This window comes from Phyllostomus discolor, chromosome 8 (genome assembly GCF_004126475.2).
Source record: "Phyllostomus discolor isolate MPI-MPIP mPhyDis1 chromosome 8, mPhyDis1.pri.v3, whole genome shotgun sequence".
NCBI classification, from domain to species: Eukaryota; Metazoa; Chordata; class Mammalia; order Chiroptera; family Phyllostomidae; genus Phyllostomus; species Phyllostomus discolor.
In genome coordinates, this window is record NC_040910.2 from 110,815,484 (window position 1) to 110,838,689 (window position 23,206).

Here is a 23,206-nt window from a genome sequence, read left to right on the forward strand (position 1 = left end):
GGCCGGTCACATGGAATGACACTTCATTGGTGTTAGTTGGGGCGAGAGGTGAATGGTTACAGAACCCGGGCCCGGCCGACCGAGCCAGGCCTCCAGCCCTGGGGCAGGCGGCGGGTGCTCTTCCTGTGGTCCGAAGCCCCTCCCCCCTGCATCTTCTCAGGCAGTTATAGATAGAATAAATTCCATTTAAAATATATGCATTTCTCTCTGCTTAAAAAATATTTACAATTGAAAAAGTCTGGACGTTGGGGGTCTGTTCATTCCACTGCCCCCACCCCCACCAGCCCTGCCTCCCGGAGGGCAGGCAGGGGAGGGCCCAGTGTCTGGCCTGGGCGCTGCCACCACCGCCAGGCAGGCCCCCAGGGCTTATTTACATGTCCTACGTACACCCATGGGGACCTTGCCGGACACGTGGCCGCCTCCGGCCTCAGCCCCGGAACGGCACAGCAGGTGGCGAGGGGTCCTTGGCACAGGAACTGGAGACACTGGGGGGGAGGCAGAGACAGCACCCCAGAGGTGCGGCACCACCTGCTTCTCCCTGGGGATGGAGCTCTTACCAGGGCCCCCGTTCAGGTTACACACTGGAGGGGCTTTCGCTCAGATGTCGGGTTCTGACGAGTCCCCTCGGACCCCCGTGGGAGTGGGCAATTGCCACGGCCTCCCTGGGACCGCAGTGCTGACAGCCACTGGCTTAGAGCAGCAGGAGGGGCCCTGACGGGGCAGGAGTTCCTTTCGTCCCGGGGCAAAGGCAGTGGGTGCTGGAGGTCCCCGTGGGCGCGGCGAAGGCTGCGGAGAATGGTCCGGCTCAGTCCAGCATGGCATCCAGCTGGTCCGCCAGGGCGTCGAACATGGTGCTGATGTCGTCCAGAATGTGCTTGGTGGAGGTGCTGGGGGGGCTGTGGAGTGGGGGCGGGGGAGGGGGGCAGCGTCAGGTCAGCCAGAAGTCAGATCACCCCGCCGGCCCCAGGCAAGGGCGCTGTGACTGCGTGCCTGGTGGGTGCCAAGCGCTTCCCAAGGATCTTAGTTCTCACGGCCTCCAGAGTCGCTGGGAGGTACGGTCCCTGCCGCACACGTGAGCACCCTGGGGCTCTACGGGGTGGGTGACTTGCCCAAACCACGTGCCTCTAAGTGGCAGCCACTGGATTCCCTGCAGGTCAGATCTAGGTGACCGCAAAACCTAGGTTTCTCCGGTTCCAGCAGGGGGCCCCCAGCCTGAGGATCTACCTGTGCTTCCCCAACCATCCCAGGACCCCCGAAAGAGGACACGGGAGGGGCTGTTCCTATGCCACCACCTTCTTCCCCTCCCTGCTCAGCGCCCAGCGCCCCTCACCCCTCGCGCTCCTCGGCACCGATGCTCCTCTCGGCCGCCCGCAGCGCGGCTGCCAGGGACGAGCTGGTCTGCTCCAGTCTCTGCTGGGCCCGGCCCGAGCCCGCAGGCCCCGTGCTCTCCGGTCTCGGAGGCGGCACGGGGCGGGGGCCAAGTCGGGGAGGCAGCTTAGGGCCGGAAAATGCCAGCTGGGTGCAGGCCACAGACACAGGCTTGGGCGCTGTTCCTGCAGAGACAAAAAGGTTGGCTTTTGTGGCTCGACCAGGGAGGACACAGGCCGTGCAAACGCTGCCTGGTCCCCACAGGCCCCGCCTCATACCTGCTCCGGGCATCTTGATGAGGGCAGCAGGGGGCGCTGGGGGCTCCGGCTCCCCGTGCCGCCGACTGACCGCTGAGTTTTCCGGAGCCGGCCCGGGGCAGGGGGGCGTGGGAGGCTGGGTCGGGGGACTGGGAAAAAGAGGGGCCGGGGCTCCTTGCGTTGGAAGGCTGTTAGGGTCAGGCTGAGGAGGGCTGGGAGAAGCCACGGGGGACTCGGTGGGGGTCTGGGAGGGCACGGGGACCGCAGGGCCGGGCATGGCGTTGGCCACCCCAAAGGCCAGAAGCGCCGTCTGCAGCGGCTCTCTCTCCCGGCACCGGGGCCTCCGCTTTACAGTGTCTGACTCGGTGAGGTTGAACTCGAGGCCGGCGGGCACCGGAGTCTCCCGGGGCGTGGGGCCGGCAGGCTTCGGCCGCTGTTTGATGGTCAGGTTGCCCTCCTCCGCGAACGGGAGCCCCTCCCCTGAGCTTCCCCGAGACGGGGGTGTCCCCTCAGGTCCCGGGTCCTCCTCATCCTCCGTGTCTGACGCGGGGCCCGCCGGGGCGGGTGGGCTGGGTGGCTCCGATGGCCCGGCCGGTTCACTTAGCGTTCGCCTTCGGGGCCCCGTGGGCCCCTCTCTGGGCCCTGGGCCTCCATCCAGGGCAGGTGGGTCCGGGGTGGGGCCGGAGACAGAGCTGAGGCGCTTTGGGGGAGGGGGCGGAGGGCCCTTGCGCCTGGCCCGGAGGGCGAAGGACTGGCTGCGGGGAGCCCCCCGAGTGGGGGTCTGGCTGGGGCCGGCCCGGGTGAGGGCGCTGCGTCCCGGTCGCCGCGTGAGGGTGGCATAGCTGCCCAGGGCGCTGCCCGCCGGCCCCTCAGCCTCGGCCTCTGCTTCCCCCTCCGTCGGGCCAGGGCGGCTCAGGCTGTGGGACCGGCGCTTGGGCCGAGGCGGGTCCGGGGGGGCAGCGGGCGGGCCAGCCAAGTACGAGAAGGCCCGGGGTGCGCCTGGGGGCGGCCCCGGGGCCGGGCTGGAGGGTGAGCCCTGGGGGTACATGAAAACGTAAGGGGGAGGCCCTTGGCCAGGAAGTGGGGAACAAAGCTTAGGGGGCCGCTCTGTGCCTTCTGGAAGGTTCCGCTCCTGTGGGGTGCCGGCATCTCCGCCATTGGGCTGGGGGGCAGACTGTTCCTGTGAGTGACCGGACCCCCGAGAGCGTGCCCCGATGCTCTCCTGGCTGGGGGAACGGGCCGGGGGCAGGGGGAGCGGCTCAGGGCCGCCCCCTGCCATGGCTGCCTGTAGCTCTGGGCTCAGCTCGCCGCCCTGGAAGGTGAGGAGGCGAGGGCCAGCCACGGCAGGCCCGTCCCCGTTCTCCAGCCCTTCGATGGCCATTAGCTCCGGGCCCCTGGCCAGGCGGCGGCTGCCCTCGCCTGGGGCCTCCCCCTGCAGCAGGCCCCGCCGGAGCTCTGCCAGGCGCTTCACCCCCAGCATGAGCTTCTTCTGGTGTCCTGTGGGGTGGACACAGGGGCGGGGTGAGCTAGCCACCCGGGTCTCTCTCAGACCCCATTCTCTGTCCTGGGCCTGGATGCTGGACCCTTGGGGGCCCCTGGCGCTCACCCAGCTTATTGACGCCGATCTCCTGCAGCTCCTCCCAGGTGAGGTCGGCCACCAGCCCCATGGAGTCGTAGCCGCTGCTCACCAGCTGCTTGTGGTACTGCGGCAGCCCCAGCGCGCACAGCCACTCCAGCAGGTCCGCCTGGAAGAGCCCCGCCGCCGCCACCGCCGCCGGTCAGAGCCGGCTCTCAGGCCAGGAGGGCACCCAGAAGCCCCAGCGGAGGCGGGAGCCCCAGCCAGCCGTCCACTCACCGGGATGTAGCTGGGCAGCCACTCGGCGATGCTGAGCTGGGCGATCTCCGAGGCGATCTTCTTCCTGTGCCCGGGTTTGGTCACCCCGATGGCCGTCAGGTCCTACCACCCAGAACAGTGCCATCAGCCCCTCTCCTCTGCCCACGGGCATCCCCACCACCGCCGTCTCCGCTGGGGGGTGGGGGTGGGTACCTACCTCGGGTGTCATGCGACTGATGGTGGGCACGTCGTAGCCGGCTTGCAGGAAGTGGGCCGTGTAGCCCTCCAGCTGGAACTCACTCAGCCAGTTATAGATGGCCTGTGCATCCTGGGGCGGGGCGGGGCGGGGCGGAGTCACCGGGGCCCAGACGGAGGAGGGGCCAAGGCTGGGGCCCAGCCGTCCGCCCCAGACACCCCTGGGGCCTGGCCCGAGCAGGGACTCCAGTCCACCCTGAAGCCCACCTGACCCCACCCTGGGCCCGCAGCCCGGTCCCCAGAGGAGGCTGCACCTTCCCCTCCAGCAGCTGCTCCGGCCTCACGTCCTGGGTGAAGAGCTGCTCCCCGGAGCGACAGTTGGCCAGAGGGCGGTGGCTCAGGTTGTCTTCAAGGAAGGAGAGGAACGGAATCAGAAGTGGCAGGACGCAGGGGGGCCAAGCCCTCGGCCTCCCCACCTGCACCTCTGCTACCCCCCCCGCCCCCCCGAGTCCCGGGTACCCTGCCCACCTGCCAGGGACGGGGGGTGCAGTCCCGGCAGCACCCGGTCCTCTCCGGTGGACGTCAGCGGCTGGGGACAGGGAGGGAGGGGGCGGACTCAGTGTTCGGAGCTCGGGCAGCAGGCGGGTGGGCCTCCCCCGTGGCAACACCCCTCCCCCCTACCTGGGCATTCTCAATAAGGAGCCCGGTGCCATGGCCGTTGGTGCCCTCGGAACTCTGCCCGCTGCCGGCACTGCGGACGCTGCCCGCGCTGCCCTCACTGCCCACACTGTTCCTGTCACCTGCTGCGGGGGCAGGAGCAAAGGGGGGCGGCGCCCCAGTCGGCCTCACCAACAGCCGACTGGCAGGCGGCCCACCAGAGCCACACGTCCGCCCTGGTGCCCAGGGCTGCCCGCCAGGAGGACCTACCTGGGCTGTCTGGGCTCAGGCCCACTCGTGGGAGCTGGCTATAGGTGAGGGGGTGCAGGGGGTCGTCAGCAGGGGGCAGCTGCGGAGTCCGGGAGAAGTTTGGACGCAGGGGGGCGGGCACGGAGGGGAGGCGGGATGTGAGGGGGCCCGCCCGCTTGCTGACCACTTCGACGATGCCAGGGGGGAAGTAGCCCACGCGGTCCGTGCCCCTCTGGCTCTCGTGGATGTGCCCCTTCCAGCGGCCATCGGGGTGCTGCTCAAGCACCTGGGGCAGACGGGGGGCAGGGGAGGCACATGGTTACTTCCCGGACCCAGCCAGGGCACGGCTGCGCCTTGCAGCTGCGGCCCAGCTCTTCGCCTGCCCCCGAGAAGCTGGTCTCCGGTGCCCACGTCACCCACAGTTCTGCCCCTGCCGTCAGCACCCGGCCCAGTCCTCCATGTGCCTCCAGAGCGTGCAAACAGTCCTGGAGCCAGCCTGGGTTTAAATCCCAACTCCACTGCGTGTTGGCTCTGTGGCCTTGGGAAGTCACACGAATCTCTCTTAACCCTCAATTCTGTCACCTCTAAAAAAGGAAAGGTGACGGCCCCCTTCCCTGGAGCGGGAGGGAACCAATGACACAGTGCGTACAGAGATCTCGGCACAAAGCCTCACCCGCCGTGGGTACCTAGGCAAGTGACGGTGACCACCTGTGTTCACCAAGGACCACCTGCCCCGGGTCCTCACCGTGATGACGTCCCCTGCCCGGACATTGAGGGCAGTGGGGTCGTGAAGGTTCCAGAAGTCCTTGAGCGCGCGAACCTTCAGGATCCCTGAGGCCTCTGAGAGAAGGCAGAGGACAGGTGTCATCTTAGGATGACACCTAAGGATGTCTCCCTACCCCTTACGTCCCCTCCATCGCCCTCCCCCAGGTCCCTGCCTCCTTATCCCCAAGCACCCCCCCCCCGACCAGCCCTGGGCCCAGGACACCCCATTCCTGTGACGCCCACTCCTGCCCCGCTCCCAGGTGTGCCCGGAGTGGGGGGGGGGCCCTGGAGGGGGTCTCTTCCCCCACACACGCACCCCGCAGCAGCTGCTTGATCTCGCGGCTGGCCTGGGAGGTGGTGAACTGATTCACAATGTCCAGCGCCGTCTGGTTGTACGTGTTCCGGATGTTCACGTCCACCCCGCCCTGGGGACGCAGTGCGGAGGGAGCACGCACTAAGCACTTCGCTTGTCATTTCCCCCAACCCTCTCCACTACCCAGGAGACAGGCACTATTTTAAGATTTTACAGATGGGAAGCTCAGAGACAGGGTCAAGGACGAGCTCAAGGTCCCTGAGCTAATATGAGGCAGGACTGGGGCTTGAACCAGGTCTAGCTGCTCGGCCACTGCACATGCAAAACGCAGCGTTGGTAGGGAACAGCCCTTCCCAGCGGGCCTTGGGCCCGGCGCCAGCGGGGTCTGTGTGCCCCCGCGGAGACGGCCAGGCGCCCACGCCCACCTCCAGGAGCAGCCGCACCACCTCGGTCTTGCCGTACAGCGCGGCCTCGTGCAGCGCCGTGCCCGTCTTGGTCTGGCGGTTGATCTCGATTCCGGCTCTCAGGAGCTGCCTGCGGAGGGGAGGGCGGTCCCAGGGGTGTGTGGGGGGGAGCGGGGGCAGGAGAGGAAGCCAACTGCTGCGGGCAAGGGAGCGGGATCCAGAGCAAGGGTGAAGAGGGCGGCAGGGCAGGGCACGGAGGGGACACTGCCGGTCCCACAGGAAGGGGATGAGGAAACGAAGGTGGGGATGGCGGCTGGGTACCTGATGACCTCTCTGTGGCCGTTCTTGGCAGCCAAGTGCAAGGGCGTGGTGTAGTTGGGGTCACACGGGTCCTTGGCCTCACCCTCCAGCAGGGCCACGCATAAGTGGCTGTTCAGCAGCAGCTGGGCCACCTGCAGTAATGGGCACCCAAGTGAAGCCTTCTCTGGAGACCCCCACGGATGCCCAGGACCCAGCCCCCACCAGGGCTGCGGGCCTCACCTTGAGCCGCCCAAACTCGCAGGCCAGGTCCAGGGGCGTCTTCTTGGCTTTGTTGACCAGGCAGGGGTTGGACTGATGCTGGAGGAGCATTTCTGACTGGGGGTGAGCGGGGAGCCGAGTGAGGCCTCTGGCCTGGCCAGCCCCCCGTGCCAGCCCGGCCCCTGCCCCCGTGCCCCTGTGGGCGGGCAGGTAAGCTCACGTACCACTTCGTAGTGCCCATACTGGGCAGCCAGGTGCAGCGGGATCTGCCCGTCCAGGGAGGCGACGTTGACAGCCGCAGAGGCCCGCAGCAGCAGCCTCACCGGCTCCAGCCGGCCCTGCCAGGCTGCGTAGTGCAGCGGGCGCATGCCTGCAGGAGGGGAAGGGGGTTCTGAGGGAGGTCCCGGGGCAGGGTAGGGTCCGAGCAGGGTCCGGAGCCACCCTGGCTGGGAGACAGACCCAGTGGAAGCGAGGCTGGCTTCATGTGGGGTGGATCAGGCATGAAGCTGAAGCCAGAATCCCACCTTGCCCACCGTGGGTGAGCTGGTGACCTCGTGACAACGATGTAACCTCAACCTCCTCATCTGGGAGCTGGGAAGTCAGAACCATCCACACCCCAGAGGCTACGAGGGTTAAAGAGGTGTAGCACCTGCAAGCCCAGAGGAGCCGTGCCAACATCTACCAGCCCTGCCAACCCCGGGGTCTGGGTAGGGGGCGCCCTGGCGCCTCACCATTGCTGTCCTTGATGTCCACGGTGGCCTGAGCCTCCAGCAGCAAGGCGATGAGCTCCAGGCTGCCCCCCAAGGCGGCATGGTGAAGAGCAGAGAATCTGGTGCGGAGAGGATACGTGGTAGGGGCGTCCGTGTGCGGCTCCCTGCCCCCCAAATCCTTGTCTTCCACACCAGACCCATCCCGGGGTCTGGCTGGCAGGGCTGGGTTACTTGCCCACTGGGCCCCCCCACCCCCCGGCCGCCAGCCCTGCCGTGGGAGCGCGGAGCAGCCGGGCTCCAGCATGAAAGGGCTCAGTGTCTGGGCTGAGAGGCCTGTTTGTCTGGCCTCCCCCTGCAGCCGGCCCAGGGGAGGGGGCCGTGGGAGCAGGAGCCCGAGGGCTCCTATCCTCGAGGGAGAAAGGGGGGCCCGGCAGGAATCTGACCCAAAGAGGCCCCTCCGAGAGGCAACAGGGCCCCTCCCCTCCCTCAGGGGCAGGACCACCCCCCTCTCCCGTTCTACACAGGCAGGGCCCAGAGCGCTCAGCAAACATGCTCCAAGGGCCCGGGCTGCGAGGCGAAGGGGCTCTGGGCCCCAGGCCCTCCTCCCTCCCCCGCCCCACAGCTCTCAGGAGGGACGGGGCGCACTTACCCGTCTGCATCCTGGTAGTTGACGTTGAGCCTCTTCGTGGAGCCCAGGAGCTCTGGGGGCCAGAGCAGGAGGCATCAGCGCGCCCCAGCGTGGCCCGCCCTCGGCCGCCCCCCTAACCCCACGCTCCTGCCCCACCCACCCCACAAACCCCGCTGACCTCCTGGTGTGCAGGAAAGCACCTGCCCCATGGCCCTCTCCCGTCCTGTCCCGATGGCTCCCCACCCTGGCCCATCGGCGTGAGGGCGCCGAGCGCAGGGAGCTGCTGCGGCGGTGGCCTAGCGTCCCTGGGCCCCCAGCCCAGCGTGTTTATAGAGCCAAGGGGGCGGGGAGGGGGGACTGGCATGCCATGCCCTCAATAGACAGGCCCACGAGCGCATGGTTAGCATTCCTGCCTGAACGGGCCAAGGAACGGGCCTCATTGTCCCGCTGGGCTGAGGGGGCTGGGAGAGAGAGGAGAGGGGGACCAGAGGCAGACGCCAGGGCTGGCCTCGAGGGCCGCAGCGCCCAGCCCCGCAGCATCCCTGGATGGAGCACGGTGGGGAAGGTGGAGTCAGACCAGACCCAAGTTACGCCCCAGCTCTGCCACGTACTAGCCGTGTGATCTGGGGCCAGTCACTTAATCGCTCAGGCTCCGTGTCTTCATCTGCACAATGGGACGGTCACAGAACCTGCTCCCAAGGCTACGGACCTTGGTCAGCATGCAAAAGGTGGAAGCCGTCACCACTGAGCGCTCCCTGTTGCCAAGACGCGGTCCTCCAGCAAAAGCTGGTACTGTCCCCCCCACACTGGCCTCTGGCCCTGCATCCGCAGGCCCCAGGCAGGACCCTCTCTGCTGGGTGGGGGCAAGAGGAGCCAGAGGCTCTCACCACCCCCCAGGGACCGCATGCACACAGGTGTGTTCCACGTGGGAGCCAGGGCACGGGAAGGGGTGGCCCCCCATAAGCGTTGTGGGGGCGGGGGATGCCTGTCACAGGCTGCTCCCCCCTCCTGCTGGAACCCACCCCTGCAGGCAAGGAGGAGGCCCGGCCCAACCCCGGCCGGCGGGGTGCCAAGCGTGCCGGTTCAGGCCTGCCCCCGGGCCCTGGTGGGCCCCCCGAATACCCCAGCAAGACAGGGCCTCGTTCCAGCAGGGAGGGACCCACCCCGCAATGATGAGCGTGGGACGGGGAGGGTGGGGACAGCTACTTCTAGGGCCGAGCGGAGTCATGCCCCTGCTGAAGACGTAAACACGGAGCCCAGGAGTGACTGAGAGATGGGGAGGTTGGGGGCCACTGGGAAGAATTGCAGGCCTCCCGGTCTTCCTCTGACCCCCTTGAAAAGTCCTTGTCACACACAACCACTCGGGGCAGCGGAAAGAACAGGGACTCTGGGAGCAGGAAGTGCCTGGCCGTGGTCCCTGTCTGAGCCTCGGTGAAGATGACGAGGTCAGCAGGGAAGAGACGCAGAAAGTCCCTCCACCTGCTGCCAGCCCGGACGGCCTGGGCCGGCGCTGCCGCAGCAGCGTGGCGGTGAGGTGCAGCCTCTCCTCTCCGGGGAGTGGCGAGACAATGTGACAGGAGAGAGACAGGAACAGGGCCCGGGCCGGGCTGGGTGGCTCTGTTCTTCCCAGAACAATGGCCGGAAAGGCGGTGGGGGAGAGGCTCGCTGACTGCCCTGGGACCTCGGTGGGAGGGTGGAGGGTCCCGGGCCTGGCCTGGCTCCAGGCGCTTCCCCTGCAGCACCACCTCCTTTCCCGGCCGGGCCCTGGGGCTGGAAGGGTCCCTCCTGATTTAGGCTCAGGATGTGAGCTCAGTGGGCCACCCCCAGCCCACTCCCATTTCCTCTGGCCAGAGAAGGAGACAGCTCAGAAGAGGCAGTGGGGGGAGGAAGGAGGAGGGCCAGGGGCAAGGCTAGGGCTGTGCCCCTCTCCTCCCAGCCACCTGGCCCCCGAGGAGGACCTGGGTGGGCAGGGAGCGCCGGCCCCCAGTGACCAGACGTTCAACGGGGGAACTGAGGGAGTCCTTCTCTTTGGCCCACTAGAAAGCAGCCCCCGGAAAAAAAGGGGAGGGGGCCCTGACACCTCCCTTCTGGCGGTTTCCTTGGCCTCTCTGTGGCCTGGAGCAGGAGCTCCCAGCCTGCCTTTTGAGAACCGCTGCGGAGCCGCCCGGAGAACGGTCTAACCTGCGGAGTCCCAGGCTCCCTGTGCTGACTCTAACTCTGGGGGGAGAAGCCCAGGGAGCCTGCCCTGTCTGGACAGTCCTAGGGAGTTTCCGATGAGCAGCAGCCGAGTGGGGGAGTGCAGGCAGGAGGGCCCGGCTCGCCTCGGAGCCACCACACAGTGGCCGTGTGACCTTGGGCTCTCCGAGTGTCAGCTCCCTTATCTGCAAAGTGGATGCAGCGATAGGGAATGAAGGGGGTCACAATGGTTCATCAACTACAGGGTCTGCAAATACCCCCTTGTGATGTCCTTTTTGTTACTGGCCTGCCCGGCGTCTCAGACGACTGGGAAAGCAGGCACAGTGCCAGGGCCTCACGAGGGGTCCCGGGACCCCGTCACTCTGTGCCCGTGCCCACTCTGCACAAGGCTCTTTGGGGGCTCGGGGAAGGGGCTGCTTCGCCCGCAGACATGTCCCTGTGAGCACAGGGCACCCTTGTGGGGCCTGGGAGCCCAGCTGTGAGGTTCCCACCACCCGCCACCAGACCCCACCCGACTGTCCTCCTTAGGACCTCACTTTGAGGCCCCGGGGCGGTGAGGCCAACGGCAGCGCAGCCAAGGCCCCACTGGGCAGGTCGCCAAAACCAACACAGAGGTGAGGGCAGAAGGGTGAGAGGCTCCCACTGCTGGGCCTCCGGGAACTTCTCTAGCACCTTGCCCCCATCGGGCTCCCCTGAGTCCACTTCCCCAGGGCACAGACGCACCCCCACAGCTCCATCTCCCCACCCTGGTGAGCAAGTGGCAGCCTCTGGTTCCTGAGGCCCCTAAAACCCTTCCTGCGGGCACCCTCACTAGCAGGTGTGGGCGGGGGTAATTAGATGTTTTCAAGTAGCCTCGGTGTGTCTTGGGGCTAGACCCCAGCACCCGCACCCCCTAGCCCCAGTGTGGTGAGGACAGCCACCTCCGGCCCCTGCTGCTCCAGGGACTCAAGGGGACAAGTCCGTGTCCTTGTAGGATGGCCTGGAAAGCTTGCCCCGCAGCCCGGAGGTCTTCTCTCCTGGGGTCTCCCAGAGAGGTTGCCAGGAGACGGGGCTCAGGGGTGGCCACCTGTGCACAGAGCCCCAATAACCCTGTCCACACTAGAGACCCCAGAAAATTAGCTTTGGCTCTGCCCTGCCAAGGTACACAGGGGGATATGTCAGCGGGGAAGGGGCTTTAGCGAGTGATTAGATGGTGCTGGACTTTGTCTCAGGCAGCAGAACTCTTTTTAGAGCCATCTTACAGACGTCCCCATTCAACCAAGGCGTAAATGCAGAGAGGACCTGGTTGAAGAGGTGGGGGTGGGGGGTGGGAGTGGGGGGGAGCTGTCTGTTGGTCTTTCCCAGCTCATTGTCAGCGACCCCGTGGCCCTGGAGAACAATCTGAAAACCACCTGCTAGAGGAAAACCCCATGAGGGCAGGAATTCCGGTTTGCTTCATTCACTGCCCAGACCCAGCGCTTTAGAACAAACACAGCCTGGCTGACACATAATAGGCACTCAAAAAATGTGAATGAACGCACTTCAACCCTCTTACTCTACTGGTGAGGAAGCCGAGCCCCAGAGAGCTGAAGTGATTTGTGCAAGACGCACAGCACAGGGGACCCGACTTCCTCTCTGGCCCTCCCACACGGAGGCACTCCTTGTACAGAACAAGACGGTTCTCCCGCCCCAGGCCCCCCGATCACGGCGACCCCACAGTCTTCTGTCTGAGACTGGAGACCTCAGGGGAGGGTCTCAGCCGACGGTCACCCCATCAAGTACTCACTTGTCTTTGCAGCCTTGACTTTAGCCACCAGCTTTTGCACGCCGGTCACATCTCCGTTTTTGACGGCAAGAATCAGGTCCTGTTCACGACCCATCCTGGTCCCTGGGCTGGGTTCTGGGCTCGGAAGTCCCGGAGAGAGGCACAAAAGCTGCTCTAAGCCAAGGCGTCAGGGGGCCATGCCTTGGCCCTTGGGAGGGCCAGGCGTCCTGGGGGAACGCGTCTGGTGTCTCAGGCAGTAGGTTTCTCGTTAGGTGCTGACAGGTATTCCAACAAGGTGCTCCGTGAGCTGCCGCCACAAACAGGAAAGCAGATCTCTGAGGGGGTGGAGGCTGCTCGGAAATCTGGACAGATATCAGCTTGCAGCTTCTGACAGCCCTGGGCTGGGGCTGGGGCTGGGCGCGCCAATCTTCCTGGCTGGCTCCGGAGCACCAGTGCCCACCCAGAGAGCAGCCAGCATTCCCTGGGGCCTCGTGCGGCAGCGGTGGGCAGGTCGTGGGGGTCTGGAAAAGGGGCAGTGCCTCTGCTGAGCTAGGCCAGAGCCTGCATTGGTCCCAGACGCAGAGCAGGAAAGAGCCTCCAGGACAGAAGCCCCCAAACCCCGGCTTGGCTTCTGAGCCAAGGGAGGAGCTGAGCCACTCAAAGCGGGAAGGGATCCACCAAGCATGAGGAATATTTGGAGGGGGAGGGGTGGCATTCTGGGAGGGGAGGCTGAGTCACTGAGGCCTCAGGGCACCTGGCAGCACCGCCACCTGGGGCAGGCTGGGCAGCAGCCTGTTCTCCGCAGCCCAAGGGGCTGACACCCACGGACAACTGGCGGGCCAGGAGGCGGGGCCTGGAAGGTTTAGGCACAGCCAGACAGGAGGGGGTCACTCCCCGTGGAAGGTGGCTGCCCCCAGACTCCTCAGGGCTCTTTATGAATTTAGAGAGAGGAGTGAGGAGCTCACGGCCCCTCATTTCTGGCAGAGGGCTGCCTGCTGGACAGGGAGGCTTCACAGCACCTGTTGCTGACCTGTCCTCACCCCTCGTGCAGGATGCACAAGCAGCTGGGCGGAGAACGGAGACAAGAGCTGGGGCACCGCTGGCAAAGGGGGCTGCTTGGCCCTGCCAGCTCGAAGCTGAGGCCCAGAGCCCCAACTTCAAAGCTGAAAAGCCTACCTCAGTTCCTCAGTGATCACGAACTTGTTGCCCGAATCCTGGGGCATGAGACCCGGGCAGGCCTGGGGCTCTGGCTGGGGACCCCTAACTCCCGAAACGTCCCAAGCCCAGCCCAGATGGCACTCCCTCTCATGGCCCGCGGCCGACATTGGGGGAGGGCGCCCCTGGCAGTGCCTGGGGTCGGGCTGGCTCCCCCGCCCCCCGGAATGCCCGCCCAGGGCCGCGCAAACCCCCAACCCCAACCCAGCCTGTGCCGACCAGGGGAACAAAGCGGCGGGAGGACCCGATTGGGCCAAGCGCCGGAGGGACTGATGCGGGAGCTCGGAATAAGGGGGCGCGAAGGAGGACGGAAGGAGCAAAGACACGGAGGCGCCCTCGGATCCCGCAGGAAAAGTTAGTTTGTGCCTGCCTTCAAGGGTGCTGACCCCCAGCTCAGGCTCCGCAGTCTCACCTTTCCCAGCCGTCCCGCTGGGGGTCCGGTTGGCCCTGCGCGGTCCCTGGCACTGTAGACCGTGGCTTCCACTGCCCCCCTTACCTCCTTTCTCCTCCTCCTTTTCCAAGGCCGGCTCGGCGCCTCCCGCAGGAAATCCCGCCCCTCCCCCCTCCCTCCCGCCGGATCGGGAGCGGAGGGACCGTCCCGGCCGCGCAGTCGGCCTGTCAGTCAGGGCCTGTGGCCCCGCCCCCATCCGCGCCAGGCCCCACCCCCATCGCTCCCGGCGGACTGGAGACGCTGGCCGGTATGCGCATGCGTGCAGGTGAAGCGCGGGGTGTTGGGGGGCGGGAGCTCGGGTCCCCTGCGTTCCACTTGCGGAGCCGGGAGTACTTGGGTCTCCAGAGTTTAGGCCGAAGGGTTTGCGAGTGAGTGGGAGAGAAGACTTAGTGCAAAAGAGTCTGGAAACCGACACCCGGATACCCCACTTGGGAAGCACCCCTTTTTCTTTAACTCCTCGCCCCTCTCGGGACTCCTGCAGCGACCTCCGACCGCGTCCGAGGCCCCGAAACACCGACTGATCGGGACAATGGTGCCATCTAGCGGACGGCATCGGAGCGGTCCACGGTGGCGGCGGCGTGGACCCCAGCCTCGAGGAGGTGCTAATGACGGACCGGGATTGGCGCTTCAGCACCACCGTGTGCCGGACAGCGCCTCCTGCCCCCCGACTCCTTGAAACCCGGCTTCCATACCCCTCGGAAGGGACCTAAAGGAAGACCCTGAAAGAAACCTGAACCTCCCCAGACCGAACCCGACATCTCCCGGAGGCCTTCAGTTTGCGAAGCTGGAATTCGGGAACCCACCGCTCTCCCTTCTCTTAAACCCCTTCTTTTTGCGTCCTTGTCCAGCCAGATGGCGGGGACTAAAGCAGCCCAGGACTGCGGAGAGGAGGCGCATGCATTTGACTATTCATACTGCACTTTCAGAAGCCAGGTTCCTCAAGTTTTACTAGAGAAGAACCCACAGGAGGGTTAGGAACAGTAGAGGGAAACTCCTGCGAATCCAGAAACCTGCAAACTTTCCGCCCCCGGAACTGAGGCACGAGTCTAAGCTAGGAACCAGGTCAGCTAGGGAGGCGGACAGCCAGCCAGCGGGTTGACCTGGAGACCAGAGGAGCGGAGGTTGGATCCGCCGGCTTTAGGGCCGCGCGGAGTTCCGGCGGTGGGCGGGTCCTGGGCGGTGCGCGCGCAGGCGCAGGCGGTGGCCCGATGGAGTCCGAAGAAGACCTCGCAACCGTGGAGGTTCCCCCCGGGCGCGTGCTCAGGTGCGGCGCGGCCAGGCTTGGGGGAGTCCCGGGGGCCGTGAGGTGGCCTCGGGGAATGGGACAGGGGTCCAGGACTGGACCAGGCGGCCCCGACTTCGTGACTTTGACCCCGTGTCTCCCCCTTCCCCAGTGCCCGGGAACTCCTCGCCGCCCGCTCGCGCTCTCAGAAGCTGCCCCAGCGCTCGCATGGGCCCAAGGACTTCCTCCCCGACGGCTCGGCGGCCCAGGCCGAGCGGCTGCGCCTGTGCCGAGTGGAGCTCGGGCAGCTGCTGGCGGAGGAGCGCGTGGAGCGCCTGTAAGGGGGGCGGGCCGGACCGGGGGCGGGGGCGGGCCCGGCGGCGGTGGCGGACTGACCCTCCAGACTTCCCGGTCGACTGACACGGACCCCGACCCACTCTTCAACAGGGGCAGTTTGGTGGCCGCCGAGTGGAGACCGGAAGAGGGGTTGGTGGAGTTGAAGTCTCCTGCGGTGAGCAGCGGGGTCCCTGGGGCAGGGGAACCGGCTTCTCTCCCTTCCTGGCTCCTTTGTGACTCTGCTCTGCATCCCACACAGGGTAAATTCTGGCAGACCATGGGCTTCTCGGAGCAGGGCCGGCAGCGGCTGCACCCCGAGGAGGCCTTGTATTTGCTAGAGTGTGTGAGTGGGACCTCGGGAGGGTGGGGAACGGCCCGGGACCAAGGAACCGGAAGAGGGTTGTGTGGGTTCTTTGGTAGAAAAAGTGTACGCAACTGAACCTAAGCTTCTAAAGAAAAAGACAAGAATGTGGGGCAGGAAGCAGGGATTCCAGCCTACATTAGTGTTGGCACTGCGCCCCCTTTCCTGGCTGACAGTATTCTTGCCGTGATGCTTTCCGGGCGGGACAGGGAGGGCCCAGATCTCTTTAAGAGACGGGGAGTTACCCTATTGGCAGTGCCACCGCAGGGAGGACTTACACGGTGAACTGCTGGCCCCACTCCCAGGGCTCCATCCAGCTCTTCTACGAAGATCTGCCACTGTCTGTCCAGGAGGCCTACCAGCTGCTGCTGAGTGAGGACACTGTGACTTTCCTGCAGTACCAGGTATCTGTCACCCTCAGGAGACGAGCCGCACATCCTCTGAGTCAGTTAGTACTTACCAGTACCTACGGGTGCTAGGCACAGAGCCGTGTGCTGGGGCTGCATGATATCCAAGGGCTCGGCTCTCATGGAGCACACATCCTAGTGGTGGCCATGGAGAATAAATCAGCAAGCAAAAGAAGGGGTGACTTCACAGAACCGAGAGCCGGGAAGAAGACAAAGTGGGGGGGAGGCACAAGGCTAGAGACATCAGTGTGGACATCACGAGCACGTGGGTGGTATTCAAAACTGAGGGCCGTGAGGGCGTGTGGCCGGAGTGGACGGCTGCACCTGAGACCTAGTGTACCCCGACACGAGGAGGTCAGGGGCAGGGGAGAGACCAGAAGCAGAGCCCGAGAGTGTCTAGCAACAGGGGAGAAAAACCAGGAGGGGGGCATCACAGAAACTGAGAGGAGGTCTTTCCAGGAGGAAGTGGGCAGCTCTGTTGAAGGCTGCTGAGAGATGGAGCAAGATGGTGGATGTTCCTGCGTACCTTTGTCTGATGTGGATATGGGGACAGGAGGATGAACGTGTGGTTCTTTACCAAAGACCACTCCCACCCTGCCCCTGTCTGCAGAGGGGGTGGTGAGGTGTCCACCACCTTTTGCCACCTTCTTGTCCACTTTGTGATCAGGAGCTTCCCTTTTATCAGCTTTAGTATCAAAATACTTTAAGGTGGAGTTTTTGGCCTGGCCCATTGGCTATCAGTTTTTTGGGATTTGCATTTAAGTCAAGAAGTTGCTATATGTTATTTGTGCCAAGTAAGGTAAGCAAGAGACGGGAATTCCCACTCTGACCTTAGTTTGGGGAAAGTACTTATAACAGAGTATGGTCCAACCAGCCCCAGGATCTGGAATCTGGGGGTGGGTGGTGGAGGGGGGATGGGGAATGGCTTCTGTCTGGAGAAGCTCTGGTATTTTCACAAGTGGATGTATAACCTTTAGGGTTTTTGTTTGTTTGTTTGTTTGTTTGTTTTTCTTTTGAGGTCTTCAGCCACCTGAAGAGACTGGGCTATGTGGTTCGACGATTCCAACCAAGGTAAATCCCTGTGCTGTTGCTCTCCTGTTTGTTCTGGTCCTGGGACCTGGGTGACCAGCCCCAAAGCAGAAAGTGGCCACTGCTTACCTAGAATCCTTGGCTGGAGCCACAGCTCCGTGGACATGGGCTGGGGGCCTCTGCTGGAAATGCTCTTTGGGGAGGCACGTCGGGACAATCTGGGTCATTTCAGCTTACCCTGGTTATCAGGTGGAGCCCCACCTTCAGCCCATTCAACCCCACAGGTAATGACTGAGCGCCTGCAGCTCACCGTGAGCATGGAGATGTGATACCAGGGTAGGGCCTGGCACTTAGTAGGTGTGCAAGCAGATTCATTGAGTGCAGGCCTGAAGGACCAAGTAAGGAATGAGCAGTTGAATAGAGTTGAACGTTTCTTTGCTAGGTTAGGTGTTCTTTCCCCTGGGGCCTCTGAAGGTCATCACCGTGGTAATGCAGCATTGCCGAGAGCCACGGAGACCTCCGCACTCAGAGTAGAAACTGGTGCAGCCTCTGTAGTTTCCCAGTATGCCACAGGGGCTCTGCCGCAGAGCTCTGACTTCTGAAAGTGGGATGCGCCCGAAGGGAACAGTCACAGATGCGTGCAGGAGTTCACCCGCTCACTCGGCAACGCTAGCTGACTCCTCCCTGGGTGCAGGCCCTGCGCTCACTGGTGAGGAATAGCAGGGGGCAGCCCACCGCCCCAGACAACTTGCATTTGGTGGGGATCCTACTGGAAACACCATCACCTTGCAAAATCAGTCACCTTGGAGACATCGTGGGAGTCCGACACAGAGAGAGGGCATGGTCACCAAGTTAGTTTACCCCCCAGAACAGCACTGCCTGGTAGAGTTTTCTGTGGTGATGAAAACGCTTTGTGTTTATACTGTCCAATATGTGTGGCTTGTACAAGTGAATTTTCAACTTTATTTAATTTTAATGGGTTTAAATTTAACTTAAATAGTTCACGTCTAGCCGTTGCCGTGCTGGACAGTGCAGCCTCGCAGCCATTAAAAACAGCTCGTGGCAGGGAGGAAGGCTATGGGGCTAAGGGCCCATGTCTGTGATACATTATTGACAGCAAAAGATTACGAAGCAGTATGTCCCTTTGGTTAGAAGAAACAAGCATGGAGACAGACAGTCAGTATGGTGTTTCTAAGAAACAAAAAATGGATGCAGGGGTGCAGATGCCTTGGCAGGCTTGGAGGGGTGCGCGTATGGTGACAGCCCCCAACACATAGTCCCCCTGTCCCACCGCTCACCCTGGTGGCCCCTTCACCTCGCCCTCTGGCTGCACTTGTAGCGGGGGCTAGAAAATGACACCTGGGGCCCCGCAGCTGGCACTCAGAATGGTCGGGTGGAAACCATGGCAGGAAAGCCAACCCCGTGGGGGTGGGAGGCACCACAGTGGGCACAGACACAGGTTTGGCTCTGCGGCGCCAGCTGGCGCAGAGGCTGCGTGGGCGGACGAGGCCACTGAGGTGGGGCCGGAATAGGTGTGTCCTCGCAAGAGTCACCGGGTGAGGGCAGGCCAGGCTCCTGGCCGAGGGCCACAGAAGAACCTAATGGCGGCAGCTAGCTGCAGAGGCCTGTTCTGGCGCTGAGGACAGTGAGACACAGAAGGCTGGGCCTCTGAGGAGAGCTGTTGCACCCAGGTTTGCAGTGGCATTTTGGCAAACCAGCCTGTGTTGACTGAAAGGACCTAGATTCTTGCACTCTAGAACAGTGTCGTTTCGCCAGCTTAGCAGGAGGAGTGATAGTCTCTTGCCCACCTAGAAGTGACCGAAGCCAAGGGGCTTATCTGGTCCTTCTCCCCACTCACCGCTGAGAGTAGGGGGCTCAGCCATAGCGGAGGGCACGGCCACCCACAGCTGTCGGATTGACAGCTGAAGGGATCTTAGAGGCCATGGAGTCGTCCACCCTGCAGTTCTGCCAACGAAGAAACTGACATTCCGAGGGGTCGAGTGACCTGCCCAAGACGACACGGCTGGGTGCCTTGTGTCTAGAATAGTGCCTAGCACAGTGCGAGCCCCCTCTTAAAAAAAACAAAAAAAAGCCACTAGGGTCGCTGGTTCAACTCCCAGTCAGGGCACATGCCTGGGTTACGGGCCAGGTCCCCAGTAGGGGTCGTGCAGCAGGCAACCACACATTGATGTTTCCCTCCCTCTCTCCCTCCCTTCCCCCTCTTTAAAAAAAGCAAATGAATTTAAAATCTAAAAAAAGAAAAGAAACAAAATGTTCTAGTGGTATCGTGGGTTTTATTTTTATTTCCTGTATTTCCCAAGTTTTCTAGTCAGTAATTAATCACTCATTGTTGGCTCTGCAGGAGCCCTGGTTCCAGGGAGACTGTTCAAAGGTGCCCTTGGTGAGACCCAGAGGCCTGGGCAGGCCCGATGGCCACCCCTGTGTACCCTGAGGGCAGGTCTGCCCGGGGCCTTGGCTCCCGAGTGTGGCTCTGACCCCGGCCGACTGCCTTGGCTGGGCCAGTCCCTCACAAACTCCACCGGGAGCGCCCGGCTGGGAAGGTGGATCTGTTGCTTGCCTCGTTCCCACCCCACAGTGCCAACCCGTCCCCTTACGAGAGGCAGCTCAACTTGGACAGCAGTGCCCAGAGCTTGGAGGATCAGAGTGGCAAGAGGAAGAGGAGCAGCTCCAGCTCTTGGTAGGGCTCTCCACAGGGCCACCACCCAGGGAGGTCTAGGGGCAGCACGGTTGAGTGAGGGCTGGCCTTTGGGACCTTGGAGAACGCACGGAGGCGCTGGGGGGCTGCCCTGTAGGCTCAGGGAGGCCTCAGGACACGCGTGGGACGTGTGCGCCTCGGCCATCGGGAGCACACATGCTGCATTTCCTCCCCACGCCCCTCAGGCCCACTAATAAGAAGCCCAAGGCCCTGGAGAACCCCCTCCCGGGGGCAGATGGGACACCCGAGAGCCTGACAACCTCCATCCCTCCGCCCAGCGATCAGAACAGCCGATGCCCAGAGGAGAAACCCCAGGAGTCAAGCCCCGTAAAGGGCCCAAAGGACCCCTTTCAGCCACTGGGTCCCCTGGAGCCCTACCCCGGCCTGGCCAGGGAGGTGGTGGGGTGCAGCCAGGAAAGTGGCAAAGTAGAGAACGGGCTCAAGGGGGCTCCTAAGCCGCGCTGGGACTTTGAGCAGATCTCCTTCCCCAACGTGGCTCCAGACAGCCGCCACACCCTCCTGCCCGCCCCGGCCCCAGAGCTGCTCCCGGCCGGTGTGGCAGGGCGGGAGACAGACGCCGGGTCCTGGTGCCAGAAGCTGAACCAGCGAAAGGAGAAGCTCTCCAGACGGGAACGGGAGCGACAGGCGGAGGCCCAGCACTTCCGGGAGGACGTCAACGCGGACCCCGAGGTGCGGCGCTGCTCCGGCTGGCGGGAGTACAAGCAGCTGCTGCACAGACGGCACCTGCGGCAGACCCGGAGCCGCCCGCCGCACCTGTGGGACCAGCCCGTCACCCCCCTGCTGAGTCCTGGCCAGGCTGACTCGCCAGGTACCCTGCCTCAGCCCCACAGGCCACTGGCAGCTGAGGAACCACAAGACTTTGAACGGGGGGCATGGATTGACCAGGACTGCTGGAGGCTTAAGAAGGAGGAGGGAGGAGAGAGCAGGACCCTCAGAGACAGTCTGTTCTCCGGGGGAGCAGCAGCAGGAGCCGTGGGGGGAAGGCTGCGGGATGGTGAGTCAGTGCCAGAGAAGAGAAGTGGAAACCTCAACCGCATCCTTAACGCCACACATGAGATGTGTGTGGACGGCTCTGTCCCCAACTCACTGTGACCCCCTGCTCCCCCAACTCTGTCTGAGGGAACCAGGTGGCGTGGTGGCCAAATAAGAGGAGGGTTTATGGTGTGCTCTGCAATGTTAAGAACAGGGAACCGACAGAGCAGCGATTTTCAACTGGTGTGTGTTGCAAGAAATGTTTAAGATGTGCAACACCTGACTTTAGTCAGGGACACGGACCTCTTTTCCCTCGGGCTGTCAAATTAAAAAACGACAATAGCCAACACAACAGTAGCTGTCCCGTGTGAATGTATCAAAATCGTACCTATTTTTTTATCAAATCAGCAAAAAATACATATTTTGTCAGTAACTAGTTTGTGTGCCATGAGAGGAAAAAGGTTGAAAATCGCTGTAATGGGACAAGAATCGTATCACTGGAGTCAAAGCCGCTTACAACCCTTAGGGGCACGTGGTAGATTGTAAGTAACCAGACCAGGTAGCCTGGCCGGTTACATTTCAGATAAACAACATGGGACATACCTGTGCTTTTAAAAATCTGCTGAATCTGGGCAGCCTGCACCAGAAGGCAGGTGAGCAATGTCAGGGGGCCTGTGAGTGACTGACTCCCCTCTCCCACACCTTTTACTGCCCCTACAGCTGCTGTTCTCCAGCGCATCTCTGTGCTGCAGACGACGCACCTTGCTGACGGAGCCGCCAGGTGAGTTTCCAGGCAGTGCCGTCTCCACAGTGCTTGGGCTGCCGGCAGGAGCTGGCAGCTGGGACTTGACCCCTCCAGTTGGGTATGAACTCAGGGATCATTCCAGGGACGCCCTACCCTGGCCAATACTGGTGTATGTCTAGGGGAGAGGGAGGAATGAGAGACAAGAGGTGGCTTTATCCCTGGGGTTTGGAGGTGGCAGTGGAGCATCCCCTTACCTTCAAGGGCACCTCACAGTAGCACCTCAGGTCCCCGGCAGAGGCTGCTCCTTGGGACTGGGGGGAGGGAATGGGTGGTGTGGAAAGACAGGGTGGAGCAGGAGAGTCCCTGAAGTTTCTCACTCGTTTCTCAGGCTGCTGGAGATGTTGGGGGGCGTGGAAATCAGCTTTGATGTTTACCAGGCCGACGCCGTGGCCTCGTTCCGAAAGAATAACCCTGGCAAGCCCTACGCCCGGATGTGCATCAGTGGGTACGAGCCCAGCAAGCAGGCTGCTGCCGGTTCTCTTGTAAACCAAGTGGACCTCTTCCCTGCGCCCCTGACCAGTCTGCCAGTCCCTGACAGGTTCAAAGGGATTATCGGATAGAAGCCAGGCTACACAGCCAGTTGGGGCTATGGGAAGCCAAGCTTACCAGTCCTGAGCCCTGAGTTCTGGCATTTTGGGGTAGTCTTTCCTGTGCCACGTAGTCCTGAGCTCAGTGAGAACCCCACTCTCCCTAGCCCTCTTACCTAGCCAGGACTCGGGGTCTCTCTTGAACTTACCTGAGCCGTGCAGTTTGCAGACAGAAGGGCCCAGGGGGCTACACTTCCGTACCCCCAACTCCTGTCTTAGTCTCCCTTCCCTGGGAGCCATAGAGGGCTGGGGTCTCGGAGCCTGTGGGTAAACTATGGCCAGGTCTCAGTCGAACCTTTATCCCTGCAGATTTGATGAGCCAGTTCCAGACCTCTGCACCCTCAAGCGGTTGTCCTACCAGAGCGGGGATGTTCCTCTGATCTTTGCCCTGGTGGATCATGGAGACATCTCCTTCTACAGCTTCAGGGACTTCACACTTCCCAGGGATCTAGGACACTGACCAGCTCTGGCAGGGCCTGGGGCCTGCTTGGGGGGACTTGGTCTACTCTCAGGGACAATCTCAGCTGCCTCCTACACCCAGTAGCTGCAGGGGCTAGTCGGGGCCTTGGCCCTGCGTGTCTGATACTTGCAGAAGAGCCAAGCCCAGCTCCCCCTACCTGGCCGCTGCAGCGCTTCCAAGCCCCAGGACTGAGACTGTTGCCTTGCAGTGAGCCCCTTGGAACTCAGCACCGATTCTAGAGACCCAGCGAGGCGGGGCAGAAGAGGACTCTGTGCCTTTAAACGAGAGGGTGCCTGCTCATGCGATAAAGCCAAAGCCATAGCTATTAAAAAATAGATTGCTTTTTCTTCTGTGGCTGGATATATTGGACAAGTCCCCAGCCCCCGTGTTGGGACACAGACCTCAACCCCCTCCCACTGTCCGTGGAACTAGCCCCCAGACTCTGCCCTACTTTGCCCACCCACAGAGAGCCTTGCTTTCTCTGGTGTGGAAGTTAAGAGAAGCCCTTGGGGGGGGCGGGAACGCGGCCCCCCACCTTTCTCAGTATATGCGCCGGGGGGCTAGAGAAGTCACACCTCTAGTCAGCGTGGCTTCACGAAGGGTAGTTCAGGGAGGGGGCCCGGCGCTCCTTCGGCCCTTCCCTGAACGCAGCCGTGTCCGGGGAGAAGGCCGGCCGAGAGGCGCCATGTCGGAGTGGTTTAACCCTGCTCCCGTCGAGCTCTGCGACGCACTCGTCCCGGGCCTCCGGCCTGGTCTCCGCGCCCCTTCCGTTACCGCCGCTCGTC

General features: G+C 63.2%; 2 protein-coding genes across 8 annotated transcripts; one reads left to right on the forward strand and one right to left on the reverse strand.

Moving 5' to 3' along the window:
- Positions 1-6: 6 nt before the first annotated feature.
- Positions 7-13,604, reverse strand: CASKIN2 (CASK interacting protein 2). 5 transcript variants are annotated; one of them, XM_036034123.1, is made up of 20 exons: positions 13,467-13,604; positions 11,861-12,360; positions 7,921-7,972; positions 7,293-7,390; positions 6,786-6,931; positions 6,583-6,678; positions 6,364-6,494; positions 6,064-6,172; positions 5,642-5,750; positions 5,306-5,400; positions 4,582-4,846; positions 4,336-4,457; positions 4,183-4,243; positions 3,969-4,060; positions 3,677-3,787; positions 3,481-3,582; positions 3,232-3,370; positions 1,647-3,122; positions 1,331-1,553; positions 7-887 (listed from the first exon to the last, which is right to left on the reverse strand). In XM_036034123.1, exons 2-20 carry the CDS (start codon positions 11,952-11,954, stop codon positions 806-808), a joined length of 3,603 nt encoding a protein of 1,200 aa, XP_035890016.1. In that variant the 5' UTR covers positions 11,955-12,360; positions 13,467-13,604; the 3' UTR covers positions 7-805. The 5 variants fall into 5 exon arrangements, with proteins under 5 accessions (XP_035890016.1, XP_035890014.1, XP_035890015.1 ...); XM_036034121.1 differs by having other exon boundaries at positions 7-896; XM_036034122.1 differs by having other exon boundaries at positions 7-896; positions 13,551-13,569.
- Positions 13,605-14,664: 1,060 nt separating this feature from the next.
- Positions 14,665-22,768, forward strand: TSEN54 (tRNA splicing endonuclease subunit 54). 3 transcript variants are annotated; one of them, XM_028520145.2, is made up of 11 exons: positions 14,665-14,769; positions 14,900-15,064; positions 15,175-15,238; positions 15,323-15,406; positions 15,730-15,828; positions 16,850-16,902; positions 19,457-19,558; positions 19,762-20,405; positions 21,290-21,350; positions 21,703-21,819; positions 22,271-22,768. In XM_028520145.2, exons 1-11 carry the CDS (start codon positions 14,714-14,716, stop codon positions 22,419-22,421), a joined length of 1,596 nt encoding a protein of 531 aa, XP_028375946.1. In that variant the 5' UTR covers positions 14,665-14,713; the 3' UTR covers positions 22,422-22,768. The 3 variants fall into 3 exon arrangements, with proteins under 3 accessions (XP_028375946.1, XP_035890019.1, XP_035890018.1); XM_036034126.1 differs by lacking the exon at positions 21,290-21,350; XM_036034125.1 differs by lacking the exon at positions 15,323-15,406.
- The last annotated feature ends 438 nt before the right edge of the window (positions 22,769-23,206 follow it).